The following is a 26,972-nucleotide window of genomic DNA, read 5'->3' as shown; positions in this document are numbered from 1 at the left end:
CATTTCCACTGTATCTCTATTTACATACATATAATTTCTTGTAGTTCTATTTATTTGAAGAATTTGACGTCTTTCTTGCAATTTGTAGATACCTTAATTGGCAATAAAAAAGTTCTATCATGCTTCTAACAAAAAAAAAAAAATTAAAAATAATTTCAAATTACGTAATTGTGGGGTAAATGCCAAAAGCCTTCTTTTTACACTTTTTCTTTATCAATTATTGTAAACAATGGCTTTATTCCTTCCTATTCTTTTAGGTGCTCCTATTGGTTATTTCACCTGGTCAAAAGTGTTTGATGCAGTTGACGATCGTGTCTATCGAATCACACAATCAGCCAATAGCAACAACGCCGCCCCAAGTCTACCTCGTATAACAACAACAACAACAACAACAACAACAACAGCTGGTGGTGATATACAACATAAATCAGAGGGTACGGAATGTCTACAACAGTACTGAAAGCATTGACAACTTATCGGCTCTTTCATCAATAATTTACATAGTGCAATCGAATGAAAAGCTCCCAACATCTACAGTATTTGCCTTAGGATGTTCACTGTTGTCAGCAGGTCTTTTGGGCAAATTAACCTTTCCACAAGCTACTCGACATAGATTGTTTTTCGCGAAAGCACCCGCCAACAGCAATATACGTATAGTAACCTTGAAATTAGGGTTTGAATTGTTAGCCAGAGCAGGCATCGTTTTTTATGGCGCAGCAACTGGAGGAGCCATTGGAGGGCGATTGATGGCACAGAAAAACCGTGGATAATAGAGATTTTGTGTAGTTTTCTGATGATAACTTTATGTAGGATGATCCTATTGCGGATCCTTTTTGTAGAGTAAAAAACACGAATAGAAATTGTATGCATAGATTGAGATTATATGACTGAGATAGCAGCCTTTCAACTTTGTATTGATTTGCATAGGGTGTCTCAGTGAACGGGTTATTGGAATGCTTAACATATACAGTACTATATCTCAGTTCCAACAAATGCATAAATCCCTGTAGCTAATTCTCTCTACTTTTAAAGCTGAGTCAAAATTTTTTCATTTTGCTAGACTCTTATCATGAAAGGAGGGTGAGCGTAACAAAACTTTTTTTTTTTTTCTCCATTCAACTTTTGTATCATAGCTTTTCTTTAACCCACCACCCAACCCCGCTCCCTTTACCTGTATAGTCCTCATCCCCTTCCGACTCTTTAGATACTCGTCCTACAGTTCCATAGAGATAACAAAAGAGTTTCAAACCCTCCTATATACCAAACCTCTTTTCTCTCTCTTTCTCTCTTACACTCGATCCACGCCTTCTGAAAGACACATCAACAACCATCACAACCCGACAATGTACTTTTCACCGGAATTGCTCAAAGATGTGGGGGGTTATCTAAGTAAAGCCGACCAAGCAGCGTGTGCTCTTGTATGTTATGAGTGGTACTCCATTTTCTTAGATCTGTTGTACACCACCGTCGAAATCCACTCTCGCCATCAATTTCGCTTATTTTATCAAACCATTAAGGCTTCTTCAGAAATGGACGATTCATTAGGTACGCTTGTTAAAGAGTTACGGTTTTCATACAATAAAACTACGAAACATCGAGTAGGATTCAGTCGTCATGAATTAGAGAGCTTTGCGACTTATTTTCACAACTTGCGCATATTGGATTTTGATCCACAACTATGGAAGTATATGCGCTACCCTGTTGGCTTGTCACGGCTTTCATCTCTTCAGCAATTACCAGAACTCAATAGAAAAGCCATCTTTCAGCCTTTATTTTATTGTAGTACTCAACAACAGGACGTGGAACAAGACCAAAGCAACAGTACAATGTTGACCACCAAATCCATGAGCGCAGACAGGGCATTCCTATCTCAATTGACTTATTTATCGTTGAGCGGTCAAGTCACCGAATTTTTGATCAAAGAGAATCTGACAACATCCTTTTGGCATCGCGTGCCTCGTGTAGAGAAACTCGTCATCACAGGTAATAACAGTGCGTGTGAGCTCAATGTAAAAACAATCATGTCGATCGGAGCACAACTCAATTCGTTGAAGGATTTCACCTTGGTCAACGTGACTCTTCCTTTAGAAGACGACGATATCAACTCCATTACCATGCTGCCGTTATTCACATCGACTTTGTCCCTCACCTTGTCGGACGTGCATGTCAAAGATTGGCGAATGATCACGTTACTCAGTTTAGCATTCTACCGCATCGAAGTACTCGATTTACATTTGACATTGGATTGGTTTTATCAAGACGACGTGACAGTGGAAGTGTATGAAACGTGTATGGATGCCTTCATGGGATTTGCTCAACTATGCACTCATTTGAAAACAGTACGTTTTCGAAGGATGAATACATCTGTATTTCCCTTTGCTTATGATGCGTTCTTTCATGAAATTTCAGAGTTACGCAAGTGCGATCATGTGCATTACCAGCAACATCCATGTCAAAAGTGTGTTGCTATTGAAATGATTGATGCAGCGTGGTGGGCTACGATCGACCCTGCTTCTTCATTTAAAACAGCTACGACAGTGACTGGACTTTTATCCAAAACACACATCCAATTCTCATGGACAGGCAAAAAAACCGATACACATTTGTTTAAAAGTTTGAGATTCTGTCAGAATCTTACTGAATTGAATTTGGAGTGTGATATACCCTTACGGCATGGATTGCGACTAGACCTTTTATTAGATAACTGTAAAGTTTTACAAAACGTGAGCTTGTCCAATGCGTTGGTAACGATAAGTGACCGTCATAGTAGCATAGACATAGCAGGCAACCCTCCTCCACAGGGCAGCAGCAATCCACTCAAGAGTTTAAAGATGAAGCATGTCTATTTAGGCGACCGATTAATCGATTACTTGGCGCACGATTGCTCAAAACTAAACGAGTTGTGGATCACGAACTGTGTGCAAGAAAAAGCACGTAAAACATCGTTTATAGTGATACGTATGCCGGAGCATCGATTTAAACATATTAAATTAAGTCAGTTACATCTTAACCCGGGTGGACCCAAGGCAAAATGTGAAGCCAACATGACGCTTTTGTCGCTCTTTGAGTCGATGAGGTATGAGAAGCAGAGTAAAAGATTACAGACTGCACGAAAAAAGGAGATAGAAAGGGAGAAGAGCGTGAAAGACAAAGAACAGCTGGATGCCTCTACAAGCGACCCTTCACCACACCATAGAAAAAGTATATCGGCACCTGAAATGTGGCGATTTTACCATGTATATAAGCCGAACATTCACAAAAACAACACCACCACCACCACCACCACTACCAAGCATACTACAGATACCATGACAGATAAAAATAATACTCATTCTGATCACCAGCAGTTACCGATTTCTACTGAAGCGCTTAATAAACAATTAAGAAGACTAAATACAGAAGAAGCAGCCATGATTGCCAATTTTGAAATGACCGATAAGAAATGGAAAGCGGCCAGGAATGCTCAAAGACGTAAAACGTATACAGAAAAACAGTTTTGGGAAAAAGACATTCAATTTGGAGCAGTTTTACTAGTTTGTAAATCTGTGGATAAGCTTGAATTCAACGATTTAACAGTGTAAAATAAAAAAGAAAAAAAAAAAAAAGAAAAAAGGGTCTTTGTCCTTTTGGGATGATTTTATCTTTTTTTTTTTTTGGGGTAGAAACGTCATATACAACAGCAGCAGCAGCAGCAGTAGCAGCATCAGCAACAGCAACAGCATCAGCAGTAGCGATAATTTGTTCCCACGATCAAAACCTGTCATTGTCTCTCTCATTTTAAACCAAAAAGTCTTCTATTCCCTTACTTTTTTCTTTTGCCTTTCTTTTCCTACTGTTCCTTACTCGCACACAACACATGCTTTCCTTCAAACATACAACACGTAAAGCACTACCATTGATTGTAAGAATGAAACAACTAGGATGGCAATCGGAAATTGAACTACGGATTGCTCAAAGAACACTCTACTCCATTTTATAGTTGAAAAGAACGTATGCTGCTGCAACTCCTTCTGTAAATGATGGTATCCAACAAGGTGTAGCACATTCATTTTTGCTCAAAAAGAATTCTGAAGAAGTCTTTCGATCACCTGAACTAGCGCAACTGAGTACTTTCAGCAGTAAGTAAATAGGTTTTCATTCAATTTTCTATTTTTAAAAAGTAGGAACGTGTGTGCATATTAAAAAGTAAAGTATCTAACTTTTAAGGTGAGACGAAAAAGATGAACTTATTCCAAGCTGTCAATGACGCCATGTCCATTGCTTTGACTACGGACGATAAAGCTGTGGTCTTTGGCGAGGATGTCTCCTTTGGCGGTGTGTTCAGAACAACGACTGGTTTGGCGGAGAAATTTGGTCGAGAACGCGTATTCAATGCACCTCTCACAGAGCAAGGCATCGCAGGATTTGCAATAGGTATGGCATCAGTAGGACACACTGCCATCGCCGAAATACAATTTGCAGATTATATATTCCCAGCTTTTGACCAGGTATGGGCAGTTTATACATGTGCTTTTCCTTATTGTACATAGCCTATCTGACCCTGTTCGCTGTAGATCGTCAACGAAGCAGCTAAATACAGATATAGATCAGGGAACTTATTCAACGTTGGAGGATTAACCATTCGTACACCTTGCTCTGCAGTGGGTCATGGCGCTCTCTATCATTCACAAAGCCCTGAAGCTTTCTTCAGTCATTGTCCCGGATTAAAGGTATCATGGTTTCTGTCAAACCTACCCAAACATCCCATTTTTTGTTTATTTTTCTCACGATGCCCCCGATTTCATTCTTCTTTAGTTAGTGACACCACGAGGCCCGATTCAAGCAAAAGGCCTCTTATTAGCTTCTATTCGAGATCGCAATCCTGTCATCTTTTTCGAACCCAAAATACTTTACCGTGCTGCTGTGGAAGAAGTGCCTGTAGCAGACTACGAGCTTCCTTTAGGAAAAGCTGAGGTTATAAAAAAGGGAACGGATGTAACCATCGTTGGCTACGGATCCCAGATATATACTTTGGAAAACGCGATTCAGCTTGCAGAGAAAAAGATGCCCGGGCTTAGCTGTGAACTGATCGACTTACGCACCATCTTACCATGGGATGTGGATACAGTTGTTGAATCTGTAAAGAAGACAGGAAGACTGGTGATATCACATGAAGCACCCAAATCAGGCGGTGTAGGAGCAGAAATTGCTTCTACAGTAATGGAGCATTGTTTTTTGAATTTGGAGGCGCCGATACAAAGAGTGTGTGGTTGGGATACACCCTTCCCGCTGGTTTATGAAAAATTCTACATACCTAGTATGATAAGATGTTTTGATGCTATTAAAAACGTCATGAATTATTGACAAAACCCAGAATAAATAGATTTGATTGGCGGGATCATTGCCTTTCAATTTGTACAAGTCCATCTTCACTTTTCTGTTTTCAATTATCTCCGTTTTCCTTTCTTTTATTTGTTTAATATCGTAACAGTATGTTCCACCCAACGAGAGGAGGTAAAGTGGATTGCACAAGTCTTTGAGTACCCAGCTGGGTCATGGGTAGCTAATTCGTATCTTTTTTTACGCTGAATTTTAAAGGCACCCGTGGAGGTAGAGATCAGGTATAAAGAAAACGACTATTCTAATTAAAGTCGACATGAGGGAAAAAAGCTCGATCACTTACTCGTTACTTTTCGGCTTCACTCAGTTTAAATGGGAAGATGTAAAAGATGATAAATACCGAGAATATTATCTTGGTCACTCACTTATGGCTCCAGTGGGTCGTTGGCAGCAAGGTATGAAGAAAAAGTTTGAAAGGTTATATAGGAGCTTTTTTTTTCTTTTTTCTTTAAACCTAAATAATGCGTTATGAATGAATGGTGGAATTAGGCAAGGATCTTACTTGGTATGCAAAGGATAAAAAAGACGACACTCAAACAAAGGCACAGAAATCGGAAATTGCCAAAATAAAAGAAGCTGAAGCTGAAGCAATGGCTATTGCACTGTAAGTTTGCTAACACGAGTATCCCTTATGAAGCACCGTTGATTAACCCAAGCATCATACACTAGTGGTGTGCGAAAGAAAAAAAAGTTGGAAAGTAATGTAACAGAGGACGATTTAAAGCATGCTCTCAATAAAAACGATGATGAATCCGATGATGATGAACGACGAGTAGATACGACTGAAAAAGGTCTTGGCTATGGTAAAAGAGTACCTATGACACAACAAGCAATGGCAGGAGATGTGGAAGTGATGAGTCGCTCTTCTGGCGACAACAGCTATCATCAACACCCTTCCTATGCAGCAGACAGAGTAGAACAACCTTCTTTTAGAGCCAATAGCGAAGAAAATATGGAGTCTTCAAAGAAAGAGAAAGATAGAAAATCAAAGAAGCATCATAAAGACAAAAGTGCAAAAAGGAAATCAAAAAAACACCGTAGTCATCGTCACCATAAAGATAGTGATGACAGTGACGTTGATGGGAAAACTGACAGTAATAGCAGGAGAAGATCCTATCATCGCCATCATGAAAGGGATAGAAGCCATAGTAGGGAGACCAGTGACGGCCATCGAAGGGAAAGAAATCCTGATAGATATGATGACTACGATTCACGACATCATCATTTTAGTCATAGTACAAGGGAAGACAGATATAGTAGCAAACATGATAGATATCATAGTAAACGAAATAGATACAACAGATCCCCCAGTCCACATCAAACCGATCGAGAGAGACAACGACGACGCCATTCATACAGCCGCAGCCGATCGCCTTTGCGTTCACCTTCTCCAATAAAGGAACGATCTCTCTCTCCATATAGTAGAAGAGCGGCGCTTTCGAAGAAATAAAATTGATAGCTTACCAAATATCAAACTTTTAAGCTGTTCTCGTACTCTGGAATGTGGCAAGCCAGTAAAAATAAGTTTCAGTAGGATGCAGACACCTTTTTCATTAGGTGTTATATCTGTATATTTGCAATCTTTCAAGGTGTAGCAACTCTAATAGGTTTGATATTCATCGCACACAAGCTATACGATAAGCTATATCGGCATAAAGAATGAGTAAATTCTTAGGTTTTTATGTTTCATAGCATATAACATCGGTAGATAGTATCCTTCGATCGAATGATATTATACCAAGGCACTGCTTTTAATTATATTAGTAGCCTATAAAAAGCTATAGTTTTACTACTTCTCGACGGCATTTAATTTATACTTAGTGCTATGTATTCGTCTATAAATTGGTTTCGTCCGTTCAGCTACAACATGGAAAGAATACTTCCCGACAGTCCTGGATGTAGACATCAATATAGCGGTTGCTGTTTGAGAAATGTGTATTACTGTTTTGTATTGTTTTCATAAAAATAATCCCAAACATCCCCGTTTTACTGCGTTTTGCAATACTTCCTTTTCGGTCGATCATACCAGAAGTAGATTGCTGCATTAGCCATTTTATTGACATACAGCCATCGTTCTGTTACTAATATGTATCTAAACTATGTGTTAGATATTTTTGCTCCTTTTCATTGTCATTGCAAGAGGTAAGACGCGGAAAGGGTTTGTACATGCTACACTGCTCCTTCGCCTAACCTATATCCAAGGTGTGTTTGCCCCTGACACAAGACAACAAACGCCGTTTTGAATTGGCAAAGATGCCGCAGCCTGTAATCCGTTATCCTATATTGAGGAGGTCGTTCTAAAACCGCAGTACCAGAACATTTTACGAAAAGATAGTTCATACTTCTGGACACTGATAGATTGGGGGAGGGAAGGAAAGTTCCTTCTCACACATGGATTTCTGGATTGAATGTTCTGGTGCTGTAATTTTAGAAGCGCCTCCCGAGTACACAGAGACTCCATCAGCAGAAACTGGAATTGAAACCGTGGATTCGATGCTGCAGTTGACAATAGAAGAAACCCAGGAAGAGGCGTCACAGTCAACAATGGAAGGAGACGAGGAGGAGCTTGATAACAAAACTAATTACTCGTATAGGGGGTGAGAAACTGATCTATTTGTATAGTCATAACCTTAGGCAAGGCGGCGTTCACTCATTTTTATTTTTTTTTCATGCGTCATGGCCGCGTAACTGCCAACGGCGAATGATGAAAGTTATTACAATCAACGCAATACAAGCAAAGATCTTTTGATATTTTTTTCGGCAGCATGTTCTCTTTGGAGAACACAATTGCTCTGGCTAGCAAATAAGCAAGGCCAGTCTTTCACAATTTGGTGTGACAAAGAAGATGCGTCAAGGGTCCACCGTCATTCAGTATAGGTATTTATAAATTGTGCGCGTTTATCGGTATGTGTTTTTGGTGAGGCGTTCGAGGAGATAACAACTACAATACTCGAGTACATATACTCAGGTAGAGAATAAAATTTACCACGGTGTATCTATATTGCATTTAATAAAGGTTATATACAAGTGTATACCAAGATAGTGGCCTAAGAGTTTATAATTCATCAGGACCTGAAATTAGTGACTTTGATTGATTATCCTATCTCTTTGACAAGCTTACGGAAGTCAATGATAATAAGTTGGTTGTAGCATTATTCTTTAACACTTTATCTAAACAGTTTAGGAAAGTTACATTGATTTTATCACTGGCAAAAAATCTGATAAAACAGATCTTTTTCCCGCGACCTGGAAAGAAACTGCTGAACTCTTCAACCAACATAAGGTGATGCTCAGCAAGGAACTCAAAAAGGTTTATGAGTCTTTTAATAACAAAGACAGCTACACACAAGGATTAAAAAAGTATAAAAAAAGCGAAACCAACATCTGATAATAAATAGTTAGCAGAGACAATTAGAAATTCATATGCCCCCTTTAACAATTCATCTTATTCTAAAGCCTTGTTGTTCAAAAATGATGCAATAAAGCATCCATTCAAAATAAAACTGTTTGACAATATCTTTTATAATACTTGTTCACTAGATCACCATTATATATGCAGATTAATTTCTAAACAAAAGCGAGATATTGTGCAAAAAATAAAAAAAAAAAATAAAAGAAAATAAATTGCCTGGAACGTAAATCCAGCATTTTTGCATACATAGTGAAGTAAAGAACAATATGATATCTATTTTCTACCCATATATTTCTTGAAAAGAGCATGGTGTTCTTTAGCGGGAGCAGCATTTTTCCGACTGCGACCAGTGAACTGTCCTTCTGCATTACGATTATATTCGATATAAGCCATATTATCACCACCAGCCAAAGTTTTGGAGGTAGTAGTCTGTCTTTTAACGAGCCCTGTAGCGCGGTTTTTCGCAGCAATCTTTTTATCAGTAATCTTAGTAACGTCATCAACATTTACTAGCTCTTCATCTCTCAAGTCGTTCTAATAATAGTGAAGCAGAAATACTCTGTTAATTTAAACGATTGCAATATCATGGAGAACACAAGAAATACTCACATCGTTCGTTAGCAATACAGCCTTCAACAGATCCATCTGTTCTTGATGGGTTCTAAATACAAGGTTTGGATCACTCTCCATCCCTTCGAGGTTAGTGATAACTTTGAAAGCATAGCCTTGATCAATCAAGAATTGTTGACGCTTTGTAGAGTAGTACATTTCTTGAGTGTCACGAGACACTAATGAGTAGAAGAATGCATTGAAGCCTTCATCATTACGTCTTTTGGCTCTCAAAATACGACCAAGTCTCTGTGCCTCTTGACGTCTCGAACCATAATGAGATGATATTTGAATCAGGCAGGTAGCCTCCGGTAAATCAATACTGGTATCACCGACTTTCGATAAGAAAATTGTATTCACGAGAGGGTTATATTGGAAATTCTGTAAAATACGCATTCTTTCTTGCTGACCAGTACCACCGTAAATGTACGGTTTCCCCAATTTTTTCGCATATTCCTAAACAAAGTAAATATGAGCAAATACGAACAAAATAGCTCTTTCTATAGAAAGAAATAATGGTAATTCCTTACAATAAGTGCGTAAACATTGTCCGAGAAAACAATGATTTTGTCACCTCGTCTTTCATGATAACCGATGAGGTATTGACAAGCTTGAAACTTTTTTGGATTCATGACATAAAGTAGTGCACGTTTTCGAGAATTTTCGTACAAATATTCCTTATAAAATTCGGGAGTCATAGGACACCATACTTCTGCACACTGTACATTAGCAATATGTCCACGGCTCGCTAGATCCATCCAATTAGCTTCATAAAGTTTGGGACCAATTAAGAAATTCAAATCATCAATCTTTTCATCTTCGCGAACTAGAGTAGCTGTCAATCCTAATTTGGCGTGAGCGGCAATAGTAGTAACAACAGTACGGAACATATTGGCAGGCACAACGTGCACTTCATCTAAAAGCAAAAAGCCCCACTCTCTTGATTCAAGAAAATCCATCATCTTTTGAGCGTCATATGAACGCTTACGCTTGTTGGCTACCATTGAATATGTTGAAATGACAATACCAGATGCGCCAAGAAACTTTTCTTTGCAATCAGATGTAAACACAGCAACTTGGTTTTCCTTAATACTACTCCACTGCAGAAATTGCTGCTTCCACTGCATAACAGATACACTAAGTGTTGATACATAAGAATATGTTAGTTTATAGGGGTAAAACCAAAATACTTTTGATTACATACGATGAAGTACATAAGACAAGACAACTCTTTTTGATTGTACAAGCAGCAGTAATACCAACAAGTGTCTTACCAGCACCACAAGGCAGCACAATGATACCGGAACGTGCGCGTCTACAAGTATTTATACAGAACGAAGGTTAATATAAAAATCTATTGAGGTATTTTTTTTTCCAAAGAAAGTGAAAAAGTATAAAGGATTATTTACCCATTACCAAACATCTTTGACAAACTCTTTTCTTGATAAGGACGAATGGTAGTAGTAGGTTTCAAGTCGATTTCAAGATTGGCATTTACTGTATCATTACGGAAATCATATTCCTCCAACATTGGATAATCAATATCATTACATCTCTTCTTAATATTCTCCACATGTTCAGCAGCAATTTCGAATGCATGCACCTGTTCGCCGCCGATATCGTCTTCTTCATCCTCTTTATCAATGCCGACAACGGCTCCAAAATATTTCTCCTCCTCCTTTTTACGTTCTATTTCTTCTGCAGTGAGTTCCTTTGGCTTGTCTATGTTCTCGCCTTCATTTGGTTTTGCTGGTGGCTTCACTCCTGGAATCATCAAATCCTTTCCTGTTGGTTTCTGATTGACCAAAAGTGCCGCAGACCCAGGAGGAGCACTAATGACTTGATCATTTTCATCTCTAACAATTCGACCTACACTAATGACAGGATCCTTTAAAAGCATTTGCAGAGTTTCTGGATGAGAAGATTCAACAAAATATCGATTGTGTTTCAACACCAACTTGACTTTGCCGTATGATAGAGTACATTGACGAATAAACTGAATGATGGAATCAGGAACAGGCACTTTGCTCAAACGATTTAGTACTTCAATAATATCCTCGGTTTCCAAACCCACAGATACAGCGGCGTATAATGAGTACGGTGTTAATTTATATTCGTGAATGTGCGCAGGACTATCATGTTATGAATAGACAGATTCTATGTCAGAGACTACAATTTTTTTTCCAAAAAGCAAAACGTTGCGCTATAATAACCCAAATAGTTATTTACCGACTGACAGGTTCACTGATAGCCACTAAAAAATCTTGTGCTTGTTCAGCAATAGGCGAGAAGCCCTCTAAAATAATATGACCATCTTCGGGACTGATCCACAATGGTCGTGAAGCATGATCTTGTTTCAATGGAAGGTAGGTATAATCTTCACGACCGAAAATGTGTGAAAGATAATCTGACTTAAGTGATTCATCGATGGTTTCATTGGCTGGTTTTAATGCTTTCACTTCGAGGTTTGCGTTTTTGGGTACTGAAAATTATTCAATATATTTTTATTAGAACTATGGCTTTGATGCCAAGCATAAACAACAAACAATCGTAATTCACCATATAATTTTGACTGAAGGTCAGCATCTAATTGAACATCGTCCTCATCGTCACTAACAGTATCTTGTTCAAAACGTTCAGTTTACATAATCACAGCATTGTTATAAAAAAGCACCATCACGCGGCTATCGTTACCATCAAACCTCCTTTTACTCATAATCTAATCAAAAAAAGAAAGGCAACAGAGGAAGGTGCATTATCCAAGTATTCGAACTACGGCGCATTTTTTCTACAACTGATTATGGCTTTTGAAAATCCGCAGCAGCAAAGACAGATTTATGCGGGGCAAAATGAACAAAAGGATGCGATGCATTAAACAAAAAACAAAATATAATAAAAATAGCAATAGGTTAGACAATGCAACAGATGTGATACTTCTCTCCTTTACGATGTACATGGTCAGCTTTCTAGATCAGATAAATGCTACCGTTGATACGTTGATATTCTACAATATTTGTCTGATAGAGATGGATGTTTTCCTTTATTCGAAAAGTAAAATGAAATTCAGAAGTACAGTAAATAAAAGAACTCATAGCAATCTAAAATGCCAGCAATATTGTGTTACAAATGAACGTTTTAAGTCCGGATTGAATCAAGCTTTTCTTTCGCGGATGATTATGTACAGACAGATTACAAATTATCCCTATAGCATTACTCTAGATGCAGTACCTTATATTTCCGTAAATACTTTTTTTCAAGTGAACATTTTTAAATGCATGAACGAGTAGTCTCCAGATTGATTTGTTCATGCGAACAAGAAGTTAATTGTGTTACAGCTAAGCACTGATCCAAAAAAGTTTCATAATTACTATCAATACGCTCAGTCGAGAGTGTACAATTGAATCTTGATTAAAATAGTATAGCATGACATATATCAGCATCAGTTTGGTAAGTACTCAGAGATTCTCATACAGGATTTTTCAGATCGAAAAAAGTTAAATCTTTCCCTCTTTAAGTTGCTTCTTCTTCTTCTTCTTTCTTTTCTTTTATTTTTTTCAACAAAACGTTTATCTAAATTTATGGAACCGAAAGCACCTCTAGCAGATGAAAATCAACATGCTGTTATAGATGTATTTTCAACCAACGATGGCAAGCTCTCAATAGAGCAACAGATTGAGGTTTATGGTACGTTTTGTGACATAAATGCTTTTGCTACCTAATGGCAACATATTAACTCATTGCAATGGCAGTCAATGATATGTTCAATATTCAAGACAACAAATCAGTGACTCTTAACGATATTTTAGAAGGACTTCGTTACCTCATGGACTTCAGAATTAAAGGCGGCTATCAACCTCGACTTGATAAGCAATTGATGAAACGCCTATCCGAAGGACTTTTCTTAAATATGGGTCATACAGAGGGTAGTTTCTTAAAGAAAAAGACAACGGATGCTGCTGATACTGCCTTCTATCTTTTCGGTGATTTTCTCGAGGAAGTAGAAGAATTCCGTTCAATTATCAGCGAAATGGATATATCTGACTTGCGCCAACAGTTAAAGATTCATTATCGTTGCCAGCCTTCATCAACGATGAAACAAAAGCGTGGGGCATTAGCTATTGTTATGCAACTTGCGCGATTCTTTCCGAGCCAGTTTGGAGATTGGCGTGATTTGATCAAGGAAAGTGAACAAGACGATCTGGAGCGTTTGTTAAACTCTCCACTTGCAGAAGAGATCAAACTAGGAGACCAAAATAGTTCCAGTAAGATGCCAACAGCCCCGCAATTAGTCAATGCTTTGGTACTTCCTCCACCGCAAGCGCTTCATTTTGATCGATCTGTAGAAAAACTCCTGGCTATGTTCCATCAAACTGACAAGGACAATGGTTTACCCAATGCTCTTATTCCTGCTCTTCGTGAGCATTATGGTTGGAATCAGCTCCCAAAACCTCCAAAGCAGAATGCACTCAAAATGATTTGGCAACAACTGACTGATTTTATTGTCCTTATTTTAATTGCAGCGGCTGTTGTTGAGGCGGCAGAGAAAGAATTCGATAGTATGATTGTTCTTTTGATTGTTGTTGTATTGAATACAGTTATCGGTTTTACTCAAGAATGGAAAGCAAGTAAAACCTTGAATGCACTCATGAATCTGTCCGTTCCGAACGCGGCAGTGATTCGTGATGGACAACAAAAGCTCATCGAATCTGCGGAGCTCGTACCAGGAGATCTAATCGTTCTGGAGGAGGGTGATGCAGTTCCAGCAGACGTTAGATTGATCGATGTATCTCAATTAGGCGTCATCGAAAGTGTATTAACAGGTGAAAGTCTTCCTGTACATAAAACAACAAAAGCTATAAAAGCAAAGGTACGCATTCATAATATTATATAGTTGAAGCTTTTTTGATATTCTAATCAGGAACACTCTTTCATGGATCAGACGCGCCGAATCCCTCTTGCTGACTGTAAAGGGAATGCATTTATGTCGACTACTGTTGCACGGGGTCGAGGAAGAGGAATTGTAGTTAGAACAGGTTCTAAAACTGAAGTAATATTGTATGGTTTTTTTCTTGGGAGTAAAGAGATACCTCGTGTTAATTTCTTCTTGTTTTAGATTGGTAAAATTAGTGCAGCAATTCAGAGTGGGAGTCAGCACAAAGGCAAGACACCCATTCAGAAAAAGCTTCAAAAGTTGGGAATATACTTGGTGGCAATAGCAATTTTCCTTTGTATTCTTGTTGTTGTTATTGGTATTATTTGGAAGCATGACGCACGTACAATGGTTAATATAGGTTTAAGGTAAGGATAGGAATAAAAGCATTTTATCATAGACGTGACGCTCTAATACACTGACTTCAATATTTGTCAGTTTGGCAGTCTCAGTTATTCCCGAAGGTTTGGTAGCTGTTACCACTGTTACAATGGCTATAGGAGTGAGACGAATGACAGCAAAGTAGAATTTGTCTATTACATGTCTGCACTTATCAATACAATATATCTGACATAGATTTTCCTTCATATAGTAAGTGCATTGTCAGAACTCTTCCTGCAGTAGAATCTTTAGGTAGTGTTACTGTGATCTGTTCAGATAAGGTATCCATAAGACTTATTTAATCTTGAATATGACATCGGTATGCTAATATTGTTTTGGGCTGTTGCCATTGTTGCTAATAATTGCTTACAATATAGACAGGTACCTTGACTGAAGGTAAAATGGGTACTTCTGAATTATGGACTACTGATAATTGTTTATACAAGTTTACGGAGCCTTCTTCGGTCGATCCTAATGACGGCCAAATAATCCTAGAACATTCTGATTTGCGGCGACGGATGGTTCATAACAGACGCACTACTACTACAATCTCGACTGATAAGGATAATTGCTCAACAGGAAAAGATCGTTATAAGCCGATCGACTACGCAGCTCTAAAATTGAAAACAGTCGATACTACTTGTCCGGACTCATATAGCTCGCAATTTTATTATGCTATGATGATTTCTAGCCTTTGCAATAATTCATCCATTCATCAGGATGAAAATACTGGTGAGATTAAGACTATCGGCGATCCTACTGAAATTGCCCTATTAGTATCCTCTCAAAAGGCTGGTCTGGGCCGTTCGCATTGGATCCGTAATCGAAATAGCCGAAAAATCTTTGAACACGCATTTGATAGTGAACGTAAATTGATGAGCTCAGTTTATAGAATGACTGATACGAGTGTCCAAGCTGCTTTGAATACTATTAATACTACATCAACTTCAGCGATGCCCGACATGGACAGTAATTGTTCTCAAGTAGTTATGGTTTGCAAAGGCGCCCCAGAGGAACTCTTACGAAGATGTACACATTTTATGACAAATCCATTGTCATCTTCATCAGCTACTCAACAAATTCATGCAGATGAAAAGTCACTGTTGGTTCCAGATTGTTATGCTAAATTAACCGATGATTTTGTGGCCCAAGTTTATGATGAGAATACTCGTATGGCTTCGCAAGGCTTACGTGTTCTTGGTTTAGCCTACAAGCTAATTCCGCCAGGTGCCTTTGATAATCTTGCTAACGAAGGAACTCATGGCTCTATCGATAACAGCAACAATAGCGACAAAAACGAAGTGTTAGATGAAAATGATTTATCAAAAGATCAATTTTTTGCTGAATCCAATCTAATTTTTGTCGGCTTAATTGGTTTGATCGACCCGCCCAAAAAGGGCGTGAAAGAAGCAGTTGATATTTGTCAAATGGCGGGAATCCAGGTCATAATGATCACAGGAGACCATATTGAAACAGCTACAGCCATCGCAACTCAGCTTGGCATCTTCCAACGCAGCGATTCAAAAAAGGTAAGATTTAATAAGACCTTCATTTTCGATGATATTGCTTAAGAGCCAGACGAACACATTTGCCTTCCAATTGCCTTCCATCTTTATGATCAACCCCCCCCCGCCCCACACAAACAGCACAATGATACCAAAAGCCTGTTTTTAATCACCTCTATCTATTCTAGAACCGGGCAATTTTAGGTCGTGAACTTGATCTGCTATCGGATGATGCTATAATGGAATTGAATCCATGTCCTACTGTGTTTGCACGTGTCAGCCCTGAAAACAAATTATCTATTGTAAAAGCACTTCAAAGTAGAGGAGAATTAGTAGCGATGACTGGCGATGGTGTCAATGGTGAGTTCCCTGGTTGTTGTTTTTTTTCTTTGCAAAGGTGAAACATGACTAAAGCATTGTACTCCGTTATCACTCTGATTATTCTAGATGCACCTGCTATCAAACAAGCAAATGTCGGTGTAGCGATGGGAAAAGCGGGTACCGAAATTACTAAGCAAGCAGCTGATATTGTACTCGTCGATGATAATTTCACCAGCATTGTCAAAGCAGTAGAAGAAGGAAGACACGTTTTCGATAACATTCTAAAATTCATCGTGTACCTTTTAAGCTGCAACGGCGCTGAAATATTTTTAATGCTGATCTGCACCATAGCAAATATTGAGGCGCCGTTATCAGTAATGATGATCTTGTGGGCAAATATTATCGGTAAAGTATAGCGTATGGTTATTTCCGTTTAGAATCTAAAAATCGACGCTAAAAGGATGGTTTCAAAAGTCCGACTTTATGTTATACCTACCTTTTACTGATGATTAACATATATTTTAATCTTCTGATGGTGCTTCATAGCCGATATTCCGCCTGCCATGGCTCTAGGTGTAGAATCGAAAGAAATGGATTTAATGAAAAGAAAACCGCGGGATCCACAAATGAATGTCATAACAAAAATTACTTGGCTCGTGATATTTATCAACTCTATGCTCATTGCTGCTTTATCGATTGCAGCTTATACTATCAGCTTGTATGTCTTGAAGGTTGACTTACAATCAGCAAGATCAATGGTAAGTCTCTTTTTCTTTTCAAACTTAAGAGAAAAAAAACTGATTGCCGTTCGAACGATCCTGTTTGATTCAACAATGAAAAGACATTTACGACACTTACGACTTTGCAATTAATGCATTCATTTAACGCGAAAAGTGTCCACCAATCAATTATCAGAACTGGTATACTCAGTAACCGCTGGATGATTGGTGCATTCTTTCTATCCTTTAGTTTGATGATCCTCGGTGTCTACGCGCCAGGTATTACAAATTGTTCAAATTGTATCTCAAACTGCTGTTTAACTTACATTACATCGTTCGATCTACAGGTATCTCAAGTTGGCTTCAACTTGTTCCTGTCGGTTGGGAATGTTGGACAATGACTGTAGTTAGCGTGATCTTCTTTATATTATTTATTGAAGTCGAAAAAATGGTCCTTAGAAGAATGCAAAGTAAAATATAAATCTCACCGCGATATACCTGATCTCATACCATTTATCTGTGTAATAAAGTTATTTTGGCCAATAACAGCCAAATAATTTTTTTGTTGATTTATTCCTGTTATGAAAAGATGAAGCCTAAAAATAGCAAGGCTTAGAGTGATAAAAGACCTCAGTGGTATATAGTTTTATGGATTGAAAACTACGTATATGTAATGAATATATCGCATTCAATATTTTTTAGTGATGTGTAATCGACGGATGAACTTTCATATGTCTTCGCATATTGCTTTGTACGCTGAATTTTTTGTTACAGGTAGGAAATCCACAAACGTACGGCTTTTCTCCCGTGTGTGAATATGTATGCGTTTTCAATGAGGATGGCCTCGAGAACCTTTTGTTGCATTGAGGGCATACGTATTTGCTCGAAAGCTGACCAGGTAGACGTTTACACGTATCTGAGTATGATGGAATTATTGGTGAACTTGTCGATGAGCTATTAGACGAGCTGGTTGAATCGCTTCCGGTCTCCTCGACTTCCTCGTGGTAAAAGTAGGGTATATTTTTAGTGGTAATATTTGCGCTGGTTGAAGTTAAAGGACTTTGTCCAGATGAAATATATATCTGCTGCTGCTGTTGATGTTGTTTTTGTTTTTGCACGAATTCAAATGTTTGTTCGGACAAGGACCTTCTGTGATAAAACTGACTCATGTGTTGGTCACTTTGATATAATGCATTGTGCTTATTTCGCTTATTACTAGACATTCTTTTTGATGTCACATCGGATTGAGTTCTCATATGATAGTTGTGTTTCATTGCCAGACCAGCTGCAGCAATAGTGTTGTTAAAATCGGGAATGGAGGGTTCAAGGGGTATTGGGTGAATAAGGGTACGGAGGCTCATGAGTCTTTTTTGCTCTGTATAAGGGGTATCCTGCCAGATATTTTGAATCGTTTCATCCTTTACAATTTGAGGGGCTTCCCTCACTATGGCCAAGACAATTCAGGCTATATTTTTTAGTTTAAGTGAAAATGAAAGGAAGTATATTTCAATTTTGCAATACCTGGCGCTTCACTTAAAAGACGCTTTATTGATGGTAGAGTTGTAAGAGAAGGTTTAACATCCATATTTTTACTCTATGTTTCTTTGAAATTTACAGAATCCGAATACAAACAATGCCGTACTCTTTTTATATGCGATTTTCGTCGTGTTGTAAAAAGTGCCTCACTCAAACATTTTCCTTTTCTCCTCATTGAGGGTCAAACAACGACTTTGTCGTCGTAGATGTAAAAGGAAAAAAAAAAAAAAAACCAGACTAAAAGCGGGTTTCAGGCTCTTTTCTCACTCTCAACTCTTTCTGAGCTGTCCCTCGTTCTTTAAATATTCTGTTTACGTCTTCTTTTAGACAGACCGTTTTGATCCCCTCCAATATCAAAGATTGGTGCAAACACGTGTTAAAATGATGTTAAGACTTTATGTAATAATTTTGTGCCGTATGTAATTTTTTTATCATGATTTATGCGCTTCGAATTTCTGAATGGATATGAATTGATATGTCATATGTTAATAACCATCTGCTGGAAGCTGTAGAAGCAAAGTCGTCATCTCTTTTCCTACTCCGCGGCTCGTTGGTTTGATGCAAAGTTGATATTATGTGCATTGAGAAAACCTTCTCGGATGTATGAAAAATGGAAGAAAAAGTGGGGGAAATGTTAAAGAGTATATAGTTGGAATACAGAAAACGTTAGTGTCCTCTTCGAATTTTTCTGCATTTGAGAGAAATTTGACGAAGTTACGCCTATGAGACTCATGAGCAGAGTTCGATAGCACTATACGTCAGATTTGTACCCGTGAATGAGTCGATAATACATCATATTTAGCCATTTGCCCCGGAATTATCACTAAGTCGGCATGATGGTTGAAAGCTCAGATTATATAGTATGTATGTGCTGTATGCAAAATTCAAGCAATTCGGCTAACTGACCTCATCGACAAGGATGATTGCAATTAATTGTAGTAGCTTTTATTTTATTATATATTTTTTTTTCTGAGAGCTGCGCACAAATGTAAGCATTATATCAGAGTCTGACCATTACATCAAGAAAACTGTTGTCTAGTCAGCAGCGTATGCTTATCACTGAATATCGTTGTGATCTAGGATAACTTAAATTCTCCAATCAATGTAAGGGAGGATATATTAAGCTGCCTTTTTGTATTTAACCAGTCAAGCTTGCAGTTTCAGTGACATGAGTAAACCAATATGTTCGTCAGACTGTTATAGTTATGGTTTCAGGGTCTTAGGGTCCATTCACTCGCGTGAAGGTAGTATTAAACAAGCTGCTTGAGCGAAACTACAATAGGATCTTTTCATGGAAGACAAATACCGAGTTTCCGAGTCAACAATGATTTTAATTTTAGTAACTAACCGATATTTAATCCATTCACATGATTTTCTCCTCAAAATTTCTCAATGAAAAAATGTTAAGAAGTCCTCCATTAATATTCGTCAAATAGCAAAGAAGTAGCTCTAAACGTAAGGCAGCAGACTGTTGTATTACTCCTTATCTGCTGTTATTTGACAGTTTTCTTCTACTCTCCCTGCAATTTTTTTTTCTTTTTTTTTTTTTTTTCTTTTTTTGCGTTTCGATACTAAATACACAACCTAACTGATGTTCTCCGTAATTGGTAGGCATTATTGTAATATGCATGTTCACTGACTATGTGCGTGACGATTTATGACCACTAAAGCGGGTTAATGGTAGGTTCTTTTTCATCAAAACTTGGGTATATAAGGGTACTGTCAAATCTCCTTGAAGGTTTGCTCTTTTCTTCTATCAATCTTATTCAACTAAATTCTACATATCAAAAAAGCAGACAGTCAAATATATATCTATTCAAATATGAAGTTTTTTATTCTCTACTCTGCCATTGCTCTCTCAACCTTGTGCGGTACATTAGCGAAGCCTGCAGAAGGTTGTCTTCAAACGTATACAGGTAAATATAAGTACAAGAAATGACAAATTGCTTTTGGTGCAGAAACAGTTAGTAACGCTACTCAATTGAATATATAGTTGTTGAGGCTGATACATGTGTTGCAGTCTCTGAAAGATATGGAATTAACGAGAAGGAATTTTATAATATGGTAAATATCACGTCAGAAGCACCAACAATTAGGATTGATGACGGGTGACTCACGCTTACATCTTTTCGTTATAACAGAATCCTGGACTTCATCACAGCGCCAAACATGTATGTAATCGAGTTTACCTAATGCAAGGAAGTTTATTAAGCTGTTCAACTTTTACTAATCAAGTAAACGATCAACTTTCCACGATATAGGATTGTGATAATTTAGATATCGGAAAACAATATTGCGTCTGTATGACCGAGCCTTGCGTAAGTTTATAAACTTGTATTATGAGTCTGAGGATTTTTCAATCTGCCGAATCATCTAACGCATCCTTTCCCGTGCGGTTATGTGTAGTCTGCTTCCAACGTTCCGAACAACTCAACAAATTCCGATCCGATGATGCCCTCAATGACTGCAGCTCCTGCTCCATCTGCTGCTCCTTCTGCTGCTCCATCTGCTGCTCCATCTGCTGCTCCATCTGCTGCTCCATCTGCTGCTCCATCTGCTGCTCCATCTGCTGCTCCTTCTGGTGTTCCTACTTCTCCATTGGATAATCCTATCGCACAACCCTCTGGTCCTGCTGCTAGTAATCAACCTATAACACCCACTACTCCTCCCAATAATAGTCTCAACAGTATGAATCCTGCACCTACAGCTTCTAATAGTGGAGCCATGATCAGTGGCAGTATGAATGCTCATCAAGCTGCTCAAACGATGAATTCTGCCACTTCAGTTACATGGAATTTAGCAAGCTTAGGTTTCATCTTCACAGCGACAGCAGCAGGTTATGCTTTATTCTAAACTCCTTTGAGTAATGTACTAGTTCTTTATCATATTTATTATATCTGAATTTATTCGTTTAATCATACATATATCTCTTATCTCCCAATTTTATACATATTCAAATTGTTTAGTTTCTTTCTTTGATTATTTTTTGATTGAATAAACATTTATAAAGCTATCCAAATGTAAATTTTTATTGAATTGAGTGGCCCATTTGATTTTCTGTACCTGGAACCTTTTTATGATCTGCTGGATTTGCATTTGCCTCATAAACTAGAAAAAAAAAAGTAAACAATAATTACAATTAGGTTGTCGTTGTGGCACTTTGGTGTCTCACTTTACCAGTTATGATCGGATCGCGCTTAACCTATAAAGAACCCTTTAATTTCGCAACCTTATCTATTGCCAATCGGTTCATTAATTCAAATAACTTACCTCTGTCCATTCGCCTTTAAATGCTAGATATCGAATGATACTTGTGTCCTCACCAAAGTTCTCAGGAAAGAATAAAGTAATATTTTTGACATTGGAGAACTTTGCTATTTTAACACCATATTCAATAACATCATTCGATCCTTGTACTAACTCAAATTCCTGAACAGGTTTTTGACTTTCGGCTGCATCGAAATCAATCGCATCATGGTTGATAAAGCTAATAGTAATTTGTGCTAGCAATGAGTAAACAGCTCACTCAAGCCTTTCATTTTTGCTTAGGTTACATTTTCATTTTAGAGGGGGCAGACTCTGTTCTATCTGTACGTAAACAGATGGAACGTAATTTGACACTTCCAGTGAAACTAAAAAATGCAGTATAGCAATTTGTTAGTTTCAAACAAGGCAGTAATCAGAGGGAACAGCAATGCAACTTACGGAACAAAGACGATCAATTGTTCATCGGCATCACTCTCTGTATACTACAAACCATAAAAATGTTCTTTCAAAAATTCTTTTCCCTTAATACACGTATATGAGAGGCGGTGGTTTCTACCTTTCCGTCGTCAAAGCGTTCATTCCAAGGACGAATTACTTTTTTGATGCTTTCAGGTTCAGCTTCATTTAGACAACGTACGTTATCTAAATCAATCTTTGAATATAGCAAAAATTGTTCTCCGGATTCGGGCAGATCATCATGATCATGATCGCAATGCTCGTCGTGACAATGACTCATTTTGCTTCAAATAGCTAAACTGTTCAAAAAAGGTTTAGAAGAGATTCGCAGATTGCATACGAGGCGAAAAATTTCAACCCGACTTTACTATCGCATGAATTAGGTACATTATTGGCTACCAAAAAAAAAAAAAAAAAAAAAAAGTAAAGAGATCAAAAAAAAATATACAGTCTAAAAAATTTTATTCATATAAGAAATAACTTAACGGTTTATATACAGGTTTTTGTAATTAAGTAAACTAATATTATAATATTAAACAATAGAAAAATGAAATATTTTTAAAGTGGTTTGATTCGATCTTTTCGACTGCTGCTGAAGATATTCAATTGCGAACCATACAGGTACGAGGATGCCATGACAATAAATGCACCGGTGATGAAGACTATCGTCGGCTGAAAGTTAAACAGATATATGCTGATAATTCCTGATACAATAATTGAGAGACTAGTTGCAAAGCCTTTCAAGATATTGTCAGCATATTTAACAACAATAGCTACTAGTAAACCTCCTAACGCTTGGTTGGCAACCACAATCCATGTGAGCCAATTATATCCTTGTAATAACCCGCCCGTTCGAATGGCTTGCATGTCATACATCAACATTCCAATTAAAGAAAAGAAGGATCCTGAAATGGCTAACTGGATGTTACGAACCCACATTGACGTTTCCGATGTTTTCAAGATCTTTTCAAAATAACAACCAGCAAATCCAGATGAAACACAACTGGTCATCACTGCAATAAAGCCAATAAATGGATTCTGGGTAGCCATCATGACTGCTGTCGAAGCTGATGTTGTTGGTGATGTCCCTGTAACATCCGCTTCCAGTGCTCCTGCTTCTGATGCTGTTGTAGAGGTTGTTGAAGTTGATGCTGTAGTCATACTTTGTGATTGTACTAATGTCACACCAATCATCAACAAACATAACGCAAACCATTTATCGCGACTGAGACTCTTCCCCAATAGAACGACACTGAATACAGCTGTCGACATGATTTTCAATTGGTAAGTGACTTGAAATGTTGCAGCTTCTAAATTACTCAGTGCTACATACAGCAGATTGTTTTGTAAAGCGTATAAACCTGAAGGGATCAACATTTTTAAGGTCTCTGTAGGTCGTTCCAAGATTTCTTTCTTGATCAGATACAAAAACCGCTCGTTGGTGCCTTGCTGATACCGCATTACGAGAAGGCAGGCAATAATTTTGAGGACTTCAGCTAAAAATACAGCAGTAGAGGCGATATACATCGTTTGTCCAGGTTTTTGAATTACTCGTGAGTACCGCATCATGAGAACAAGTGTACTATTTTGAACAACGAGAGTGATGAGTGATAGTTGTCTTCGAGTTAACCCAAATAGAATAGGCTGGGCTGAGGAAAGATGTCGACCAAAAACGATAATGATGTTTAATGTCGGAAGTTTGGGTTGATTCAATGACAAAGGTACAGTAAAAATAGGTTTACAAGTTGCATCATAATGATTTTAAGTGAAATGAAGAAAAAGGATGAAGATCAAAAGATTTGATGAGATTACCTAGGAGTTTACTATTATTGTTTTGGCGAACATGTGCTGTTGGTAGGACACTTTTACTACCAAATGTCCGCCTGGAATGCTGATAGACGGACATTATTGTTTAATACACGATACCAAGAGTAGTGACAATAAGGATAGAGGAAAAGTAAAAAACCAAGATAGTTTACTGTCTGGTGTCACAGTGATTTCTATGCCAATTTCTTATGTAAGATTAGAAAAAAGAAAAAAGACACTCTTCGTTTTTTTTTTTTTTTTTTTTTTTTTTGCGCTCTCTCAAAGCAGCCATCGTGAGAATATTACCCAATGACAATCAACCGGAAATTCAAAACCTGTAGCACAACTTGTAAACATTGCTGTAGCTTTTTGCAGTACGTTTAAAGAAATCTTTTATTACAATATTAAAAACCCAATGAGCACCAAAAATTGCCCGGGCAGATCCTAAAGTTTCTATAGTATAGACTATGTATTTCTAAAAACCTCTTCGGGAACAAGGGTAAAAAAGGATTTAAGCAGTTGTTGTTGTGTATGAGGGCTGGTTCAACCATTGTAATAGGGCGTAGCCTAGAGAGGGGTCTGGTAGAGGTTGATCCAATCCATAAAACAAATGGTCGAGTCCATAAAGAATGTGGCAAATGGCCGGAGTTGGAATGACCACCAGGTAGCCATCCGAGACGCCATCGGAGGCAGCGGTTACGCTCTTCGCTAGTCATCGGAAGCCAGAGTATAGGGTCTAAGCTGATGGATGTCCGACACGCAGAGAGTAGCTTTGAGTTCTGGTGTGGTTGTTGCAGTTCATGTAGGGTTTCTGTTCGAAACTCACGAATGCATTCGTTAAGGACTTTATGATCAATAGACTGTTGTTGTTGAGCTCGGTTCCAAATAGGAGAGCGGCTTAGACGAAAATAGGTTGATTTGCTGGATGGATTGGATGTAGGGGTGCAGTAAGGTTAGTAGAGCATCATTTGGTAAGTGGTGAGAACGTCGCAGATCATTACAGGTAGAAAGTCTGAACATAAATTACTATTCGTCTCCAACTAAAGTTTTTTTGTCTAATCTGAATTTTTTAATTTATCCACAAAATGTAAGCTAAGAATCTGAAAAATACTTTTGACATGTTAAAGAAAAAACTAACATCGTCTGAATTTGGAGTAGCAAAATTCACGAGCTCTTAAACACTGAAAACGGTGTAGTTGACAAGGCATACAGTGAATCAAGTTTTTAAACCAAGCGTTGATAAGTGGGTTTATCCAGTACAACTGTAGGATATCAACAGCTTTATTTACTATTTTTTGCTTTTTTTCTTTTTTTGTTTTCTGTAATAAACATATTACCTTGCATGATCGCGCTGGTTATGTTGATGTATTAATTGTAATAAATGATGTACTAACACGAGCCACCATGACCAAGCCATCATAAGTGCAACTCACCACTGCTTCCAGTGGCACAGATGTTCCGTCAGATTTCAGCCAATCGAATCGGATTCTATTAATCATATCTGTTGACTTTGACACCTCAATTAGTTTCATAACATTCTCTCTATCTTTAGGCGCGATATAGTTATACAGTGATTCACCGATGCAATCGACTTGGCTGCCACCCACCATGCTTTCGATCATCTCTGTAGCAAAAACGATGGTGGATTTTATGGTATATCGGTTAATGAACAAACAGAATCGTGGTTCTTGTTTAATGTGTGTTACTTTATTGTTGGTGGTATCCCATGGGTATTTTTCTATGAGAATTTTCTTTATACGATCTTGAGTATCATTCCATGCCACACCATCAATTTGTAGTGTGCCGTCAGGATGTATGATGAATGCTTCATCGGCTGAATGTTGTCGCATTTTATGTTTGACACAATCGGGAGAGACTATGGCAAAGTTGGTGCAAATCAAGACGTCGTAACAATAATGGACTACTGTTTCTAATTGCACATAATGTCCATCTTTATGTCGCGACCGATAAGAAGTGATAGTGGACATGCGTTCGTATTTTACATTAACGCTGTGAATGAGGCTGAGAGCATCTCTTTCGTCTGGATGCGTTAGATCGTAGCCATCTTCACCGATGAGTTCCTGTGGACGGAACCCTAATACCTCCGTCACACTCTCTGATACGAATAAGAATTTTGCCTGTGCCGTATTGTCATAAATTGAGATATAGTTGATTTCCATTTAAAATTGGTCGAGAAAAGAGGTAAGATATCAAATAGCAATCCAAAAAGCCGACCTATAAAACCGCAAATGCGAGAAAGAATGAAAAAAAAAAAGAAGGTGAAGACAAGAGCCAAAAAAAGAGGTATGTAAAGAGGGACGGGCCCAAATTTCCAAATAAGCGCGCAGCAACCTTTCCACAGCATTTCAATTTCAAGCATATAATTCGTATGACTGATGCTTTAATTGATGTATTCAACAAACAGTTAAATAAAGCTTCTTGTCTGCAGATAACTCGTCTGATAAAGCAAATCTCGTTTTGCACGGATGATCCTTCCTGACTGTTTACAATAAGGCTCGTTTTCCATCCAAACATTTTTAATGCCATTTCCCCCCGATTGTCGGTTTATGGAAGTCGTTTTAAAACAAATCATTCTCAATTTTTTTTAAGTGCCGATCTGGCTTTTTTTTTTTGTATTTTCTTCGTTTTTT

The 26,972-nt window shown here is 37.9% G+C and overlaps 12 protein-coding genes across 12 annotated transcripts; 6 read left to right on the top strand and 6 right to left on the bottom strand.

Annotated features, from left to right (window-relative positions):
• Positions 1-229: 229 nt before the first annotated feature.
• BDF20DRAFT_826411 (uncharacterized protein) lies at positions 230-770 on the top strand (the record flags this gene model as incomplete). Its single annotated transcript, XM_053078072.1, has 2 exons — positions 230-359; positions 538-770. 2 exons carry the CDS (start codon positions 230-232, stop codon positions 768-770), a joined length of 363 nt encoding a protein of 120 aa, XP_052932615.1.
• A 401-nt stretch (positions 771-1,171) lies between these two features.
• Positions 1,172-3,635, top strand: BDF20DRAFT_94937 (uncharacterized protein). Its single transcript, XM_053084864.1, has one exon. The coding sequence runs from the start codon at positions 1,344-1,346 to the stop codon at positions 3,579-3,581; it is 2,238 nt and encodes a 745-aa protein (XP_052932614.1). The 5' UTR covers positions 1,172-1,343; the 3' UTR covers positions 3,582-3,635.
• A 67-nt stretch (positions 3,636-3,702) lies between these two features.
• BDF20DRAFT_979523 (thiamine diphosphate-binding protein) lies at positions 3,703-5,404 on the top strand. The gene is made up of 5 exons (XM_053085107.1): positions 3,703-3,901; positions 3,980-4,118; positions 4,207-4,487; positions 4,554-4,709; positions 4,795-5,404. The coding sequence occupies exons 1-5, from the start codon at positions 3,857-3,859 to the stop codon at positions 5,341-5,343; spliced, it is 1,170 nt and encodes a 389-aa protein (XP_052932613.1). The 5' UTR covers positions 3,703-3,856; the 3' UTR covers positions 5,344-5,404.
• A 231-nt stretch (positions 5,405-5,635) lies between these two features.
• On the top strand, positions 5,636-6,776 carry BDF20DRAFT_838356 (kinase phosphorylation protein-domain-containing protein; the record flags this gene model as incomplete). The annotated part of the gene is made up of 4 exons (XM_053079150.1): positions 5,636-5,774; positions 5,869-5,983; positions 6,049-6,614; positions 6,673-6,776. The coding sequence occupies 4 exons, from the start codon at positions 5,636-5,638 to the stop codon at positions 6,774-6,776; spliced, it is 924 nt and encodes a 307-aa protein (XP_052932612.1).
• A 2,015-nt stretch (positions 6,777-8,791) lies between these two features.
• On the bottom strand, positions 8,792-12,143 carry BDF20DRAFT_888488 (P-loop containing nucleoside triphosphate hydrolase protein). The gene is made up of 8 exons (XM_053082077.1): positions 12,095-12,143; positions 11,960-12,022; positions 11,630-11,882; positions 10,810-11,532; positions 10,605-10,715; positions 9,931-10,537; positions 9,401-9,856; positions 8,792-9,325 (listed from the first exon to the last, which is right to left on the bottom strand). Exons 1-8 carry the CDS (start codon positions 12,114-12,116, stop codon positions 9,065-9,067), a joined length of 2,496 nt encoding a protein of 831 aa, XP_052932611.1. The 5' UTR covers positions 12,117-12,143; the 3' UTR covers positions 8,792-9,064.
• Positions 12,144-12,959: 816 nt separating this feature from the next.
• Positions 12,960-17,815, top strand: BDF20DRAFT_888480 (uncharacterized protein). The gene is made up of 11 exons (XM_053082076.1): positions 12,960-13,084; positions 13,150-14,267; positions 14,340-14,447; positions 14,514-14,698; positions 14,769-14,852; positions 14,923-14,992; positions 15,089-16,240; positions 16,405-16,576; positions 16,664-16,942; positions 17,084-17,535; positions 17,604-17,815. The coding sequence occupies exons 1-10, from the start codon at positions 12,979-12,981 to the stop codon at positions 17,407-17,409; spliced, it is 3,600 nt and encodes a 1,199-aa protein (XP_052932610.1). The 5' UTR covers positions 12,960-12,978; the 3' UTR covers positions 17,410-17,535; positions 17,604-17,815.
• A 160-nt stretch (positions 17,816-17,975) lies between these two features.
• On the bottom strand, positions 17,976-18,137 carry BDF20DRAFT_791682 (uncharacterized protein; the record flags this gene model as incomplete). Its single annotated transcript, XM_053076200.1, has 1 exon — positions 17,976-18,137. A coding segment is annotated over one exon (162 nt), but the record flags the coding sequence as incomplete, so codon positions are not given.
• Positions 18,138-20,550: 2,413 nt separating this feature from the next.
• BDF20DRAFT_1003247 (uncharacterized protein) lies at positions 20,551-21,695 on the top strand. The gene is made up of 5 exons (XM_053074647.1): positions 20,551-20,708; positions 20,786-20,856; positions 20,934-20,963; positions 21,054-21,110; positions 21,199-21,695. Exons 1-5 carry the CDS (start codon positions 20,615-20,617, stop codon positions 21,643-21,645), a joined length of 699 nt encoding a protein of 232 aa, XP_052932608.1. The 5' UTR covers positions 20,551-20,614; the 3' UTR covers positions 21,646-21,695.
• On the bottom strand, positions 21,696-22,911 carry BDF20DRAFT_888466 (galactose-binding domain-like protein). Its single transcript, XM_053082075.1, has 6 exons — positions 22,616-22,911; positions 22,498-22,541; positions 22,347-22,424; positions 22,063-22,279; positions 21,970-21,994; positions 21,696-21,900 (listed from the first exon to the last, which is right to left on the bottom strand). The coding sequence occupies exons 1-6, from the start codon at positions 22,793-22,795 to the stop codon at positions 21,821-21,823; spliced, it is 624 nt and encodes a 207-aa protein (XP_052932607.1). The 5' UTR covers positions 22,796-22,911; the 3' UTR covers positions 21,696-21,820.
• Positions 22,912-22,962: 51 nt separating this feature from the next.
• BDF20DRAFT_888464 (nucleotide-sugar transporter-domain-containing protein) lies at positions 22,963-24,556 on the bottom strand. Its single transcript, XM_053082074.1, has one exon. The coding sequence runs from the start codon at positions 24,082-24,084 to the stop codon at positions 23,074-23,076; it is 1,011 nt and encodes a 336-aa protein (XP_052932606.1). The 5' UTR covers positions 24,085-24,556; the 3' UTR covers positions 22,963-23,073.
• Positions 24,557-24,932: 376 nt separating this feature from the next.
• On the bottom strand, positions 24,933-25,100 carry BDF20DRAFT_802430 (uncharacterized protein; the record flags this gene model as incomplete). Its single annotated transcript, XM_053076416.1, has 1 exon — positions 24,933-25,100. A coding segment is annotated over one exon (168 nt), but the record flags the coding sequence as incomplete, so codon positions are not given.
• Positions 25,101-25,356: 256 nt separating this feature from the next.
• On the bottom strand, positions 25,357-26,848 carry BDF20DRAFT_94665 (uncharacterized protein). Its single transcript, XM_053084848.1, has one exon. The coding sequence runs from the start codon at positions 26,499-26,501 to the stop codon at positions 25,677-25,679; it is 825 nt and encodes a 274-aa protein (XP_052932604.1). The 5' UTR covers positions 26,502-26,848; the 3' UTR covers positions 25,357-25,676.
• Between the last annotated feature and the right edge of the window lie 124 nt (positions 26,849-26,972).

The sequence above is a fragment of the Mycotypha africana genome (genome assembly GCF_025528875.1).
Source record: "Mycotypha africana strain NRRL 2978 chromosome Unknown BDF20scaffold_10, whole genome shotgun sequence".
In the NCBI taxonomy this organism is placed as follows: Eukaryota; Fungi; Mucoromycota; class Mucoromycetes; order Mucorales; family Mycotyphaceae; genus Mycotypha; species Mycotypha africana.
Note: the sequence above shows the minus strand (reverse complement) of the source record. Positions and strands in the feature narration are given on the sequence as shown.

What these genes read in the sequence shown, in the direction of transcription:
- BDF20DRAFT_888480 (XM_053082076.1), top strand. Translation starts at nt 12,979, where the DNA reads ATGGAACCGAAAGCACCTCTAGCAGATGAAAATCAACATGCTGTTATA. An exon ending in ATGGTTAATATAGGTTTAAG is followed by an intron (nt 14,699 to 14,768) that starts GTAAGGATAGGA and finishes AATATTTGTCAG; the next exon opens with TTTGGCAGTCTCAGTTATTC. An exon ending in GTGAGACGAATGACAGCAAA is followed by an intron (nt 14,853 to 14,922) that starts GTAGAATTTGTC and finishes TCCTTCATATAG; the next exon opens with TAAGTGCATTGTCAGAACTC.
- BDF20DRAFT_888488 (XM_053082077.1), bottom strand. Translation starts at nt 12,116, where the DNA reads ATGAGTAAAAGGAGGTTTGATG. An exon ending in GAGTAAAAGGAGGTTTGATG is followed by an intron (nt 12,023 to 12,094) that starts GTAACGATAGCC and finishes GTTTTGAACAAG; the next exon opens with ATACTGTTAGTGACGATGAG. An exon ending in ACAATGTTTACGCACTTATT is followed by an intron (nt 9,857 to 9,930) that starts GTAAGGAATTAC and finishes TACTTTGTTTAG; the next exon opens with GAATATGCGAAAAAATTGGG.
- BDF20DRAFT_979523 (XM_053085107.1), top strand. Translation starts at nt 3,857, where the DNA reads ATGCTTTCCTTCAAACATACAACACGTAAAGCACTACCATTGATT. An exon ending in GTAAAGCACTACCATTGATT is followed by an intron (nt 3,902 to 3,979) that starts GTAAGAATGAAA and finishes TCCATTTTATAG; the next exon opens with TTGAAAAGAACGTATGCTGC. An exon ending in GTCATTGTCCCGGATTAAAG is followed by an intron (nt 4,710 to 4,794) that starts GTATCATGGTTT and finishes ATTCTTCTTTAG; the next exon opens with TTAGTGACACCACGAGGCCC.
- BDF20DRAFT_94665 (XM_053084848.1), bottom strand. Translation starts at nt 26,501, where the DNA reads ATGGAAATCAACTATATCTCAATTTATGACAATACGGCACAGGCAAAA.
- BDF20DRAFT_94937 (XM_053084864.1), top strand. Translation starts at nt 1,344, where the DNA reads ATGTACTTTTCACCGGAATTGCTCAAAGATGTGGGGGGTTATCTAAGT.
- BDF20DRAFT_1003247 (XM_053074647.1), top strand. Translation starts at nt 20,615, where the DNA reads ATGAAGTTTTTTATTCTCTACTCTGCCATTGCTCTCTCAACCTTGTGC. An exon ending in TTCATCACAGCGCCAAACAT is followed by an intron (nt 20,964 to 21,053) that starts GTATGTAATCGA and finishes TCCACGATATAG; the next exon opens with GATTGTGATAATTTAGATAT. An exon ending in TCTGTATGACCGAGCCTTGC is followed by an intron (nt 21,111 to 21,198) that starts GTAAGTTTATAA and finishes GGTTATGTGTAG; the next exon opens with TCTGCTTCCAACGTTCCGAA.
- BDF20DRAFT_888466 (XM_053082075.1), bottom strand. Translation starts at nt 22,795, where the DNA reads ATGAGTCATTGTCACGACGAGCATTGCGATCATGATCATGATGATCTG. An exon ending in CAATTGATCGTCTTTGTTCC is followed by an intron (nt 22,425 to 22,497) that starts GTAAGTTGCATT and finishes TGCATTTTTTAG; the next exon opens with TTTCACTGGAAGTGTCAAAT. An exon ending in GCCCCCTCTAAAATGAAAAT is followed by an intron (nt 22,280 to 22,346) that starts GTAACCTAAGCA and finishes AATTACTATTAG; the next exon opens with CTTTATCAACCATGATGCGA.
- BDF20DRAFT_888464 (XM_053082074.1), bottom strand. Translation starts at nt 24,084, where the DNA reads ATGATGCGGTACTCACGAGTAATTCAAAAACCTGGACAAACGATGTAT.